Genomic DNA, 12789 nt, shown 5'->3' with positions numbered 1-12789 from the left:
TGCGAATGAATCAGTACATGAAGATAATGCCAAAGGCTTGTCGGTTAAATTTTAGCACCTCACACCCAACACAGCTTTCCTTGTCTACTGATAAGAAAAGTTGTCAATTCCCTTCACTTTCCTAATGAATAATTGACATGTGTGCGTCATTATCTGTCCTCGACACAAGTCGTTATCTTCACTACTATTAAACAATCAAACAGGAACTTTCTTACGTGCACCCCGCAAAACGTCCACAGACGCATCAGCACCACAGGATGAAGCCCACACAACCCAATCTAACAGCCATCATTAATTTATTCAAGATCTGGTGTGCGCTTAGTAGTTTCAATAGACTGACCGTACTCCACCAGATGAAAATATGAGACTCTCCGTCCCGCATCCGCAGCCCCTCAAATCACGCTAATCTAACCATCTAACCAACTCACAAAAAAAGGAAGCCGAACCTAATCGTGTCCCTGGCCCCTCTCCCTGCCTTTCCTCGCCACCGCTCCAGACGAAGCTCAGCAGCCCTGTCGCGCCCTGTCGCCTCCATGCACGGCGGCCTCGATCCCTGCATCGCATCGTCGCCTCGCTGGACGGTTCCCTCGACGTCCTGCAGCGCATTGAGGCCTCCCTGCCGGGCTCCCTCGCCGCCCTACATCGCAACGTCGAGTGGGCGGCCGCTCCTCCTTCACCTACAATCAAATATTCATGGATCAGCCAGGCTACAACAAGATCATTATGCATCATCTGCATGAGTTTTGGAGCAGTAGGCAGCCCCATCAGATCGGCCAGGTATGATTTCAACAGCCAATGAAGACCCGCCTAACAAGATACAACCTCACCTTCGTTTCTAATATCCGTCCGACAGATCGCCAGTGCCTAGGAGCCTGCTCCGGCACCCGCGCCACCCTGAAATTCCCCTGAACCAGCCAGCCACACGCAACTATAATTCTTCCCTGCACTTCTTCAGGTTCGACTTCTTTGACCTGTTGCAACATTAGTCAGGATTAGAATTTTGACAACAGAGTTCTAAAAAATAAATAGTTGCACAGCAGAATGCTATAAGCCCGTTTTACATCTCATTAATGGTTTTCTATGTTGAAAAATGGTGAATGCAGGGCCTAACGTCCAAATTTCAGGGGTTAAGGTACCCCAACTCAGCAGAATATGAGACCCATATTGCACAATTGAAGATGGTTAGTTTGTCGATTTAATTATGTTGCAACTGTGTCGACAATGTTTATTTGACCGTACATTCGGGTTCTCTTTCCTTTGTTCAGGTATGGAGCCTTTTACTGGCTCAAATCAACTAGAAAAATATGTCGGATAATGATAAGAGAGGCTCTGTCGAACCTGGTACTCAAAACACAAAAAATCTGCAAATTACTTTTGTCGATCCTACGTCTACTACAATACCTACATTGTTATGCTCTACTAATATTATGATTTTCTATCCTGGGTAATGACCAGACAAATGATCCATACATGATGACGCATCAAGATGTAGCTTTTGAATCGTACCAACTTGGATGCAATACTCCCATAGCAAATACTGATGAATACATGAATTTTGTTCTTAAAGAATGCATGCATCTCTAAGATAAGGAATTTAGCTCTATACACGATGACGCACCAAGATGGGTATTAAAGAGGGCTACAACTTATTTGGAACATGATATAGTGAGCCTCAGTTCCGTACATATTACTATTAATTTAATCGAGGATGGATGTTTGTATAGATGGGACCTAAACTAAAAAAATGCCTATTTTCAGTGTATCCAGGTGCTCGACTCGCTAGGCCCAGGAATGCACCGCAAAGACCTCACCGCTATGGTTAGTTATTAGTCCGACTGCACCATCGTTTGATAAGACGATTTCTGTTATTCTTCGCTTGTGATGCTAATACTTTGTCATTTATTCACGCAACAGCTGGAAGGCAAGGGCAAGAACACCTTACTGCTTGTGAAGGAATGCTTAGTCCGTGGCTGCTGTATGCACAGATGCATGCCCTCTTGCCGGCAAAACAGCAGCAACAGTCACCTCTGGTAATTGCTCTTACTTAATGTATTTACAGTTGTGTCTCTGAAATCTATTTATGGGTCAAATTCAGGATCAGGCGAGGCATGTAGACCTCGAAACTATGTACGATGTTCTATACCAATGGTGTGTTGAAATCTTATTTATGAATGAACTGGATTGCTAATTTGCTATGCAGTACTAATAATAATACACTGAACTTATAGTGCTTGCATGTTATAATTCCCCTCTAAGGAAATTTGTTTGCAAGGTATAATTTATAGTGTAAGTTTAAATGTATCTTTGGATATCACCCAAATCCAGCAGGCTAGCACTAGCATAGGCAAGATTAACTCTACTCAACCCCGACGTGAGCCACACAATAGAGTAACCCAACTCGACTAAATCGCAAGACATAAGGAACCTTTATCCAACTGAGCTGTTAGCATTACCTGGTCGCCATGGCCTGAAGGATGTTGGAGGGAATATGATTGCCATGGAGGATGTCACCCGCAAACTCTTACACATCAGCATGGCCTTAACATAGGATAGGACCGGGCTCTTATGTCTTCTGACCGCTTCAAATTCTTCATGGCAGGACATGCCATCAGTTCCTAGAAGAAAGTGGTGTTCGAGTAGGAAGAGGGAGGAGATGCAAACATCGCTGCTAATCCGACCAGTTCAGGAAACACATAAAGATGATATGTATCCTTTGAGCAATAGGATCAGCTTCATGTCCATACGGTCACCACACATGCCATGCAGGCGGCAAGATACGGGCATGTCCATCATCGACTTCGATGACGGCGAGATCGACGTGGTGCAGCACAACTCTGTCCGAGTCAGCAGCAGCGAATTGTTTCTACGGAGGTCTAATCCTTTTCGGTACCAGTCAAAATCCAACTTTTTATTGCTATTTCGCAATGCACTCTTGTGTGCATAATTATTTAAAACTGAAAACATCTGGAGTACACCTGATCCATTCTAATTCTAAAGACTAAAGAAGTTGCACTTCCTGCTTCCAGAGTGTAAAATGGTGCACTTGAATGATTGGTTGTTGGGACTAAGCAGTTTGAGCATATCCTTCTTTTCATGTACATATCCTAATAGGTGAGAGCATCAACGAGATATGGTTGATCTATCATGAACCGGTTTAGTATATACTCCCTCCGTGCCAGAATAAGTGTCTCAAGCTTAGTACAACATTATACTAAAGTTAGTACAAAGTTGAGACACTTATTTTGGGACAGAGGGAGTATATTTTTGCAGTACAATGCTTGTGGTAAGACATCTAAGAAATATTTGGAGTTGCCGACTAAGGTAATCTGGAAGTTCGAATTAGTAAACAAATATGCCCAACCATCACTTCAAGGAAATGCTCCATAGACAACTACATAGATTTCTTAGAACAATAAAAATACTGTGCAATGCATCTCAGAATCAAAACATACTCTTCGATTCAGACTTGTTGCTCCCATCCCCTTTCGGCACCTCCTCCTTCAGAAAATCTGAACCATTCAGGGCTGCATCATCAACAAAGGCACCAACTAAGAGGATGAAAGGAAAATCATAGGCTTGGAAGAAAGCTTACTCTTTTTTAACTGGTCGGAGAACAACCGTCTGTGAGTTGGCGAGCAGGGACCTCCAGTCTCAGAGACACAACAAGGGAACGGCGGCGGCCGCGAAGGCAGCGCCACACGGAACACACCATGGCCCCTGAGCAGCTAACCCTAGGCGATGAACATTGCACACGGTGAGGCTACGCACCGATTTGATGGGGACGAGCAGGCGGCAGGGTCGGAGAGACTAACCTGGACCCTTACGAGCGAGGAGAAGCATAGGGAGGGCCCCGAGCAGCAGCACATCATGCGGAGGTCTTCGTGGTCATCCATGGAAAGAAGGAATCGGAGGTCGGGAGTAGCAGCTGCTCCTGCTCCAGACTGAATCGAACAAGCAAATAAAGATGGTCTCGGAGAGCAGAGCATCCGGATCGAGGGGAGAAGAAGAGTTGGAACCGGACCTTGATGGCGTCTCGAGTAGGGGGGAGGGAGGATTCATGGCGCGCGGGAGAAGGTAGAGACGCTCATGGCGGCGACGGAGAGTGCATCAGGAGGAGGGAGGGCTCCGGTGTCGCCGGCGAGCATGCCGAGCTCGAGCGCCTCCTCGAGCACTTCGGGAATAGGATGTGAAGAAGGGGCGGGGCGGGGAAGAGCATGGGCCTGCGTGTCCGCCGACAATGGTGACGAAGGGGAGGGGCGGCCACCAGAGAGTGCCGGCTGTGGATGGGGGATCTAGCGTGAGTCAACAGAGGAGGAGGTAGGAAGAGAAGAATGGGGAAGATAAGAAATGTGAGGGGGCTGAGGAAGGTTGACTGAGTTTTTTTTAATACTACTACTTCTTACTAATAATACTTCTATTAGGCAGTGACCAGAGAGGGATTGTGAGTGGGTGCAGTATTGTCCATACAAAAAAGAATTATCATCGATTATTTATTATAGGGCATGTCCAATTCACCTGCGTGGGTGAGATTTTTTTTATCATCACAGCTTGTTACAGTCATGATCATTTGATGATTTTAAAAGTATTTTAATACAAATATCAATAGAATTGATAAAAAAATGGAGTAGATTTAAGTTTAGTAATCATGCAGGTCATCTTGTGGTATGTGGATGGTATATTTTATTTAGTACTCCCTCCATTCCAAAATTCTTGTCTTAGATTTGTCTAGATATGGATGTATCTAATACTAAAATGTGACTTGATACATCCGTATTTAGACAAATTTAAGACAAGAATTTTGGGACGGAGGGAGTACTTCACAAGAGATATTTTGTCTGACACTTCACAAGTATTTTTTGTTGTGTGTCATTATATTTATTCTATGTTGTATCACTATTTAACTTTGATATTATTTTAAGTCAAAATAGTTGTCATTTTAGTGGACTCGGAATTGAATGATGATGATGATATAAGAAATCGAGACATGGAAGATGACGTTCAAGGCGCCACAAATCACATGGATTGTATGATTCTTGGATAGACCTTCTGAGAACCTCAAAACATCAAATACATCATCAGAAGTTGAGCTCATCTCGCAATTATTTACCCTTTCAACGTCTCTCAATCCAACAAATGATGACTTATTGGATGAACTTTCCTTTTTTATCAGTATGGTTGATAATGTCGCTCTACTAGAGTGAGACATATTTTTTAGTTCATTTTGAATTCCAATAAATTACTACTCTGATGTCATTATAACTGAGAGAATTCTGATTTTACATTAGTGAATGGGTGAAAAGGTATAATCTTTATCCTATTAGTTTAAATTGAGACAAGTAAAAAACATACGAGAAAATGATGAATACATGGATGTTGACTGATTTAATATGTGTGTAGGGATACTAGCGCGCCACGAAGTCCAGCTATTCAGAGACATTCCATCTCACTATATCGATCTAAACTTTTGTATAAGTCACTATAGTTACATATTACATTTTGCCTCATATCACCAATGTTTTCTTATTCTTGTCTTAGTCGATGTGCCAGTGTGCACGAGATAGTCACCATGACAATGTGGACATTGCTAAAATAAAAATTAGATTCAGAATATGCGTTTTTATTACAGATTATGATATGTGCCTTCGATCACAAATATGTCACATTTTTAGAAATACAATTTGAGTGACTTGACAACATTGTATAGCGATCTAAAATTTTGGATCAATATTATTTTAATATTGTATCATGTGAACTTATTTTGTTTCAGACGTGCGTTGCACGTGCATGCTTACTAGTATTACAGTAGCCATAGTCTTCCTAAATGGCAATTTATCCTATTTATATTTATATTAATTAATTCTGTCGTATATAATATTTACCGCTAGCTAGTCCTGATAGCATGGTAGATTATGTCTGCCTCAGGGTTGTGCTATAAACAAAGTACAATAATGAATATGGAGATCAACATCTATATGCTTTTATATATGATATGAAGTACAAAGGACGTGAATTCGACGATTGTTCGTGGTTGTTAACTATGTTGACACAATGAGGACCTGCGGCTTAATGTGGTTGTAACGGTGGCCACCTAGCCCATGGGTGTCTCCCTCGTCATATTTTACATTTGAGCTCTTTTACGGTGATTGGGGAGTTACGAATTGTTATTTCATGTAATTCCCCTACCGATTATTTTCCACCGTTGATTCTAACCTGTTAATTAAAAAAATTGAGTTTAGTCAATAAGGGTATTATGGTCATGTGTTCTTTTACTACTCCGCTAGTCAAACCCCCGCATCTGGCTAACCCATCTCGCGAGACGGGGAGCCGGCGCGAGGACATGGGAGACGGCGGCGCAGGAATGAGGACCATGGCCATGACGTCGGCGCGAGGACCTGCAGGCGAAGACGCCGACGCAAGGTCCAGGAGGCAAAGCCCAGGCTGGTCTTGATCGTAGTGGCCGCTCGCCCACGTACGTCCCCGCCGCCGCCGCCGTGAGGTTCTGGAGGGGACGACGCCGGCGCGAGGTCTTGGAGGTCCCGGCTGCGCTTGGTCGTAATGATGGACGAACAGAGGTATCTCTTCCCCTGCCCTCATCTCTTCCTCCCGTCCTTCCCTCCTCACACCTTGTGCAGGCGGTGGAGGCGTGGAGCAACTGCACATTGCGGCGCCTTGAACTAAAATTCAGTTAGCAGCTAGGGTTCAGATTGCTAGTGGATATGCCAGCAGTGCGTTCGCTAGACTGCGCAACTTCCGCAATCACTAATCGCATGATTAGCGGCTGCCCGCATCCGACACTTGAGTTGTCCTTGATGCTTGCAATGACGCTGGTGCTGCTGACTGTAGCACGCTGGTGCTGCTGCTGCTGCTATGTATTTGACATGTAGGCATCATCAACACAAAACTCTCAAGGGAAGAGGGATATGATATGAAATTTTTTCAGCAGGGAACATCATTTGGTTTGTCACACAAACCCACAAGTAGAAATTGCAGCCTTAAAGTTTTCAGAATCAACTGTTAACTGTGTATGCATAAAGTTCAGACCATATATGTGTAAAGTTCTGTTAACTGTCTAGCCTTTATTCAGTAATGAAATCTTGAATTTTGGATTACTTGTAACAGCATGTTCAGACAACTGAAATCTTGCTGCAGCATACACATACAAGTTCAGGTCATACATGTAAACTATGGCTTCGAACAACTTAACTAGTGCTAATAACAGTTTCATACTTCAGTTGCATGTGTTTGTTTTGAAGTTCAGAACAGACACAGATTCAGAGTTCACAAATGTCTTACAACTTGTAGCATTGCCCAGTGGCAGTTGCTGCTTATAAAATCCAGAGAATGCTGATAATAAATCCCACTAAGCATATCAAAATTCAGATATATGATAAACTACAGAGATTCTGCAATTTCTGAAGAGTTGTTAAATATTACTTGCTATGATACCATTTTCAGAACTATTCATAATTCTCGATTGTTTTTAGAGTTCGTGTATTCTCTACGACTGCAAAAACGACGTGGATTAAGGCAGCCACCGATTCAAACAGTGAGCATCAGGTACTCTATTTCAGCAGTCTATTTTATCAAATGTAGTTTAAACTCGTTGTGTTTGGTCTAGCAGATCCTTTTTCCGAGGAGTCTACCAGATTTAGTATGGACCTTTTGTTCTATCTTTGTATACATGGCAGTAGTCATCAAGGAAATTTTAGACAATTGTACAACCCGACAGAGGAAAGGATTTCATAATACTGATTTTATCATTTCCTTTGCACCCGCTCTTATTCGACCATGCTTTCCTACACATCACACAAAATTAAGTGTACTTAGGATTGATTTAGCGCAGTTGCAATAGTTCTGCACCTGGTATATCATGCAGTAGCCAGCTCCATGTTTCTTTCTATTCAATGCAATTGATGATTTAGTTTAGTTCGTCATTAGGGCACTATAATCAATGTTTAGTAGCAATCACCGTTGTTTACCTCCAACTCGCCGGCCAGCCACCCAGATCTACCTCATGTCTCGTTGGATTGCCGGACAGCCTCTGTCGTCTACCTCGCCCCTCTCTGGACAACATGGTCATCAAACTCTTTCTCACCGGGCAGCCACCGCCATCTACCTCTGCCTCATAGTTAATTGTGTGCTAGCAATTCCTCCGGAGAACTTGTTAGGTTATTCTAACTCTACCATGTATCCATGATCTTGTTTTCTGAATATGTAATCTTTTTAGTGATTTTCATTTCATTTTATTTTTCATGGCGCTTCCATGATTTATTTCATTTTCTGGTATATATTTTCAAAGATTTTTATGCTTTTCCCTATGGCCATGGTGTGAGAGCATACTACTAGCGGGTTGGGCGTTGCACTGAAGAAGTTTATGCCAAAAAGAACTAAAAGTAGACGCAAATTAAAAAGCGGGAGCATTTTCGGTCAAAAATTGTTGAAAAAAGAAAGTTTCCATAAAAGTTCTCAAAAATTCACACTACCCTCTATTCAATCTGGGAAAGTTTTTTAGAAGTTTTGGCGAATAAAAAAAGACAAAAGCAAAATTCAAATTCAGGACCATTTTGGCTCAAAATTTGCCCAGAAAACAAGATTTCAGAAAACTAAAAACAATCTAAAAAATCCACACTATTCTTAGCTCATTCAATCTGGGAAAGTTTCAAGAAGTTTTACCAAACAGAAAAAAACTAGAAACAAAATTAAAATTCAGGAGCATTTTGGCTCAAAATTTAGGAAGAAAAAAGTTATGACTCCTCGCTTAGTGCCTAGGCGGTGCTTAAGCGCCCTAGGCGCGACCTAGGTGGTAATACAGTTTTTATCATGGTGTATTTGTTAGTATTATATGTGTGTTGATATTAATTTAGGGCATATAAATAAGTTAACTTCTAGCTACTGCCATTTGAATATGGCCCGTTTGGCATATCAGCCCAATATCGTATGACTCCTCGCTTGGGTAGACAATTCCTTGCTTGCCCTTCCTAGACTTTTATTTATGCCCTATGCGAGGCATTTGGCCATCGCCTAGCGCCTAGGCGTGCCTAAGCATCTCCTAGGCACTGCCTTTTCCAGCAGAGGGCCCATATGATAATTATGGGATTGGACGACACATAGTGCTAGTTGTGGGATCAGACGAACCTAGTGCTAGTTATGGGACCGGACAACCCATCATGATGCTTATAGATCAAGATCACCAACAGTGCTAAGTTCTGGGTTCGGGTGACCCATAGTGCTAGTTGGGGGTCAAACGACTCATAGTGTTAGTTGTGAGTCCAGATGACCCATAGTGCTAGTCGTGGATTTGGACGACCCATGGTATTATTAGCGTGATCGGACACTATCGATCTTATTCGTTCGGGCACACTACTTTTGATATTAATTGTCCAAAACCACAGGTATTGGTCTTAGATGTCGGGCCCACAAGTATTGTTCTTAGTCATTCGGGTTTACTACTGTCGGTCCTACTCGTTCGGGCTTACTACTTCAATCTTTGTCGTTCGAGATGAGAAGTATCGATCTTAGTCATTCAGGTTCACAAGTATCAATCTTAATCGTTCGGGCTCACAAGTACCAATCTTAGTCGTTTTCATCCACAAGCATCGATCTTAGTTGTCCAGACCCACAAGTATCTATCTTACTCGTTCGGGTTGTGCCTATCGATGTTAGTCGTCCCAACCCACAATTATTGGTCGTACCTGTTTGGGCTCACTAGTGTCGCTCTTAGTTGGTTTTTTGCCATGAACTAGGAGCTTTATTAACTTATCAAAAGTCGGTTACAATCTGCCCGTAGGCTACTGATAAGAAAATCGGGACTATTGTCAAACCAACTCTCAGTTCCCTCGAGTGCACATGCACGCTTAGCGCACTGATGAGCCGGGAAGTTCGGGTTGCGCCCGGCATGGGTAACCGAAAAGGAATCAAAGTTTGTGACTATCTTCTCTAACTATTGTATGATAGGCGCGGCAACTAAACGGGTATTGTTGCGCGAGGACCAAAGGTTGACAAGCTCAAGGCAGTCTACCTGCATAAGGTTGTTGTCAATGCATGGATGCTTAGATGAGGTGCTAAGCACATTAAATAGCATAGCAACTATACTCCCCAATGCATAGGTGCTTAGCTTATGGTTGCTAAGCTTGCTTCATTTAATGATTTAGCAACTAAAGCTCTTCATGTATTGGTGGGCTTCCTTTCTTTAATTGTTTTGCCTAGGTTCCTGCGCTTAGCATTCTCTTTTCCTGGGTCACCATACTTATCTCTCTCCTCTTAAATAATTTACCACATCAGATTTTTTGCCTACGTGGAAGGCTTAGCACCTGTACAAGATGGAGCATTTGGAGGGGCCTAATCACATGTGAGTATCCGCGAAGGTGGGCAAAGATTACCCCCTCCTGAAATGCCAGCAGCTCGGAGATGAACGGGTCCGAGACCCTTGGTAGTGTTTAGCTCCATGCTGCAAGGAACGCCAAGTGAGAGTGAGCTACACCTCCAGGCCCACCCTTCATGGTGTCCATATCAATCGCACCATCCGTGCTGACTGTCACCCAACCCGGGTCCGGTGGTCTCCAGCACTGATCAACTGAATCCCTCATGCGACCAACCGGAAGGTCCAGAAGTGACAAGGTCTCGTGCACCCATTTTATCGCCTGAATTGGATCATAACCATCCCTGTCATGTGTCCAACGATTCCGCGATGGCCAGATGGAATGCATAATGGTGATGATCTTACATATTACATCATTAGAGAAGATGTCTGCCATCAAGATATCTCTCGCCCAAGTTTCTGGATGTAGCCTCGGTAAAGTGAAGTTGAACCGGTCCTTGGCTGCAATCCAGAACTTTTTTTTGCGTGCGTGCAACCTATGAGGGCATGCATCAGATCCTCATTCATGGCTTTCCAGATATCACAAAGCCCAAGGGGTTTTATATGCCTGTACTGTAGAGTGACCGAATCTGGGAGTATGCCTCGCAACACTCTCCACCAGAAGACTCGGACCTTCGGTACTACATGAAGCTTCCATAGAGCTTTCCACAACTGCTTGTTTGCCGATGAGGTTTCCGTGATCGTCCCTTCCTCTAGAGAACTATGCTCGTTACGAGTCACTAAAGAGCTATACGCTGACTTTACAGTGTAGATGCCCGACTTTTCTAGAGCCCATGCTATTGAATCATTTCCACCAGCCGGATTCAACAGAATATTCAAAATTGCTTCTGCGTCTGGGTGAAGAAAGTTTTGATGGACGAGTTCTACATTCCAATTGCCTGTGTAGTTGTCAATCAAATCTGAAACATGTTCAAGATGTGCAGCACCGATCCGCCCCATGGGCTTCATTGTGGCAGTGCCTGGAATCCAACAATCTGTTCATATTGTGATCGTAGTGCCGTCACCAACACGCTTGATAATTAAGTCCAGTTTAGAGAGCTTTTCTTTCCGCCACAATGGCCTTTCATGTAGTGGATGCGCGAGCTGGGGCTGTAGCTTGAGGAAAGTCAGTATGCGGGAAGTATTTTCCCTTAAGCACCCTTGCGCAAAGGGAGTCAGGGTGGGTGATGAGACGCCATCCGTGCTTACCGAGAGTGTTCAGACCACAAATACTAATCTTTGTTGTTGGTGCCCAAGTACCATTCTTACTTGTACGGGTCCACAAATACTGATCTTAGTCATATAGATCCACTACTACCGATCTTAGTCGTAATGACCACAAGTGCCGATCTAACTTGTATGAATCCATAAGTACCTGTTTTGCTCGTTCGGGCCCTCACAGAAAAAAATATACTTTTTGATTTTGTGAAAATATTTCACGTGTTTACCCCAAAAATACCTTTCCCCCCTTCACTAAAAATAATAATCCCGCTACTTTTCTAAATTTTTGGCCCTTGGCAGCCTGTGGCCCCCACCAGTCAATCACGAAAAAAAATATCCAGCCCCCACGATCTTATCCCGCACCCAGCAATCGCTCCACCCCGTATCCTCTTCCAGTTTCTCTTTCTCCCATCCCCTCCACAATTCTCGCCACCACCAGATCGGCTCTCCTCCGATCCACCCGGCCCAGCCAGGTTGAACGCCGCCCCCTTCTCATCGGCGGGATCCCGGCTGCCGCCTCATGCACGACCCTCTCCTCCGCGGCACAGTCCGCTCGAACACCGCCGCCCTCCTCACCTGCGGGATCGGAGCCGCCAGCCTCACCCGTGGGATCGGAGCCGCCGGCCACCGCCCACCTCGCTTGAAGGATCGGATGCCACTACTCTTCTACACCGACCCATCACCGGCCACCGGTGGTCCATCACCTGCTTCGCCTGACTGAGAAATCCTTGCGGTGTTTCGAAGAAGTCGTGGCTGGAAATTCCGAAACTGCTGCACCGATGGTGGTGTGATGCCGGCGATGGGTCCGCTGGCGATTCAGTATGCGAGGATGTCGCTGCCAACTCGAGGTGTGTTCACAGGATGATTCATATCATGCTTGAAAATGCGCAATCCTGCCGGCTAAATCTGGATAACCATGAGCTGGTTATTCCAAATGAATGCGAATTTTGACCCTACTGGCCTCGCGATTGGTTCCAAATTTATTTGTGAGGTTGTATGCCAAGGGTATTAGATCATACAATTTGCTATTTCTATGATTTGTATCCTACCTCTCCACTGTATCATGTAGGTAACTTGTGTTATTTTACTCCTTGGTTTTACAGCAAAAAATAGAATATGTATCAATCTTGTAAAGGATGTTTGGGATGCTTTTCAGGGAAATAATTTGGTGAAATATTGATTGCGAGGGTTTGGAACCAACTAACAACAAA

The 12789-nt window shown here is 43.9% G+C and overlaps 1 protein-coding gene and 2 long non-coding RNA genes across 8 annotated transcripts; 2 read left to right on the top strand and 1 right to left on the bottom strand.

Annotated features, from left to right (window-relative positions):
• Nucleotides 1-279: 279 nt before the first annotated feature.
• LOC123068656 (uncharacterized) lies at nt 280-4346 on the bottom strand. Of its 3 annotated transcripts, none has more exons than XR_006431934.1 (7): nt 4022-4346; nt 3813-3941; nt 3593-3731; nt 3453-3509; nt 2454-2615; nt 828-971; nt 280-677 (listed from the first exon to the last, which is right to left on the bottom strand). It is a non-coding gene; the product is annotated as an uncharacterized lncRNA (long non-coding RNA). The 3 variants fall into 3 exon arrangements; XR_006431935.1 differs by having other exon boundaries at nt 2454-2588; nt 4022-4345; XR_006431933.1 differs by lacking the exon at nt 2454-2615 and having other exon boundaries at nt 4022-4335.
• LOC123068655 (uncharacterized) lies at nt 1157-3071 on the top strand. Of its 4 annotated transcripts, none has more exons than XR_006431932.1 (5): nt 1157-1181; nt 1266-1341; nt 1456-1818; nt 1915-2030; nt 2600-3071. XR_006431932.1 is itself a non-coding variant. In XM_044491268.1 (5 exons), coding segments are annotated over exons 2-5 (522 nt in total). In that variant the 5' UTR covers nt 1188-1341; nt 1456-1664; the 3' UTR covers nt 2945-3071. The 4 variants fall into 4 exon arrangements, 3 of the variants coding, with proteins under 3 accessions (XP_044347202.1, XP_044347203.1, XP_044347201.1); XM_044491268.1 differs by lacking the exon at nt 1157-1181 and having other exon boundaries at nt 1188-1341; nt 1456-1665; nt 1759-1818; XM_044491267.1 differs by having other exon boundaries at nt 1159-1181; nt 1266-1818.
• Nucleotides 4347-4581: 235 nt separating the features above from the next.
• Nucleotides 4582-12789, top strand: LOC123068658 (uncharacterized). The gene is made up of 3 exons (XR_006431936.1): nt 4582-6572; nt 7485-7557; nt 12735-12789. It is a non-coding gene; the product is annotated as an uncharacterized lncRNA (long non-coding RNA).

Source organism: Triticum aestivum, chromosome 3B (genome assembly GCF_018294505.1).
Source record: "Triticum aestivum cultivar Chinese Spring chromosome 3B, IWGSC CS RefSeq v2.1, whole genome shotgun sequence".
NCBI classification, from domain to species: domain Eukaryota; kingdom Viridiplantae; phylum Streptophyta; class Magnoliopsida; order Poales; family Poaceae; genus Triticum; species Triticum aestivum.
The sequence above is the reverse complement of the archived record's forward strand: the minus strand, read 5'-3'. Positions and strand labels throughout refer to the sequence as shown.

Excerpts from the sequence above, each read along its gene's own strand:
- LOC123068655 (XM_044491266.1), top strand. The coding sequence starts at position 1,305 with ATGTCGGATAATGATAAGAGAGGCTCTGTCGAACCTG. Across the intron at positions 1,342-1,758 it reads GAGAGGCTCTGTCGAACCTG|TGTATCCAGGTGCTCGACTC; the intron begins GTACTCAAAACA and ends GCCTATTTTCAG. Across the intron at positions 1,819-1,914 it reads GCAAAGACCTCACCGCTATG|CTGGAAGGCAAGGGCAAGAA; the intron begins GTTAGTTATTAG and ends TTCACGCAACAG.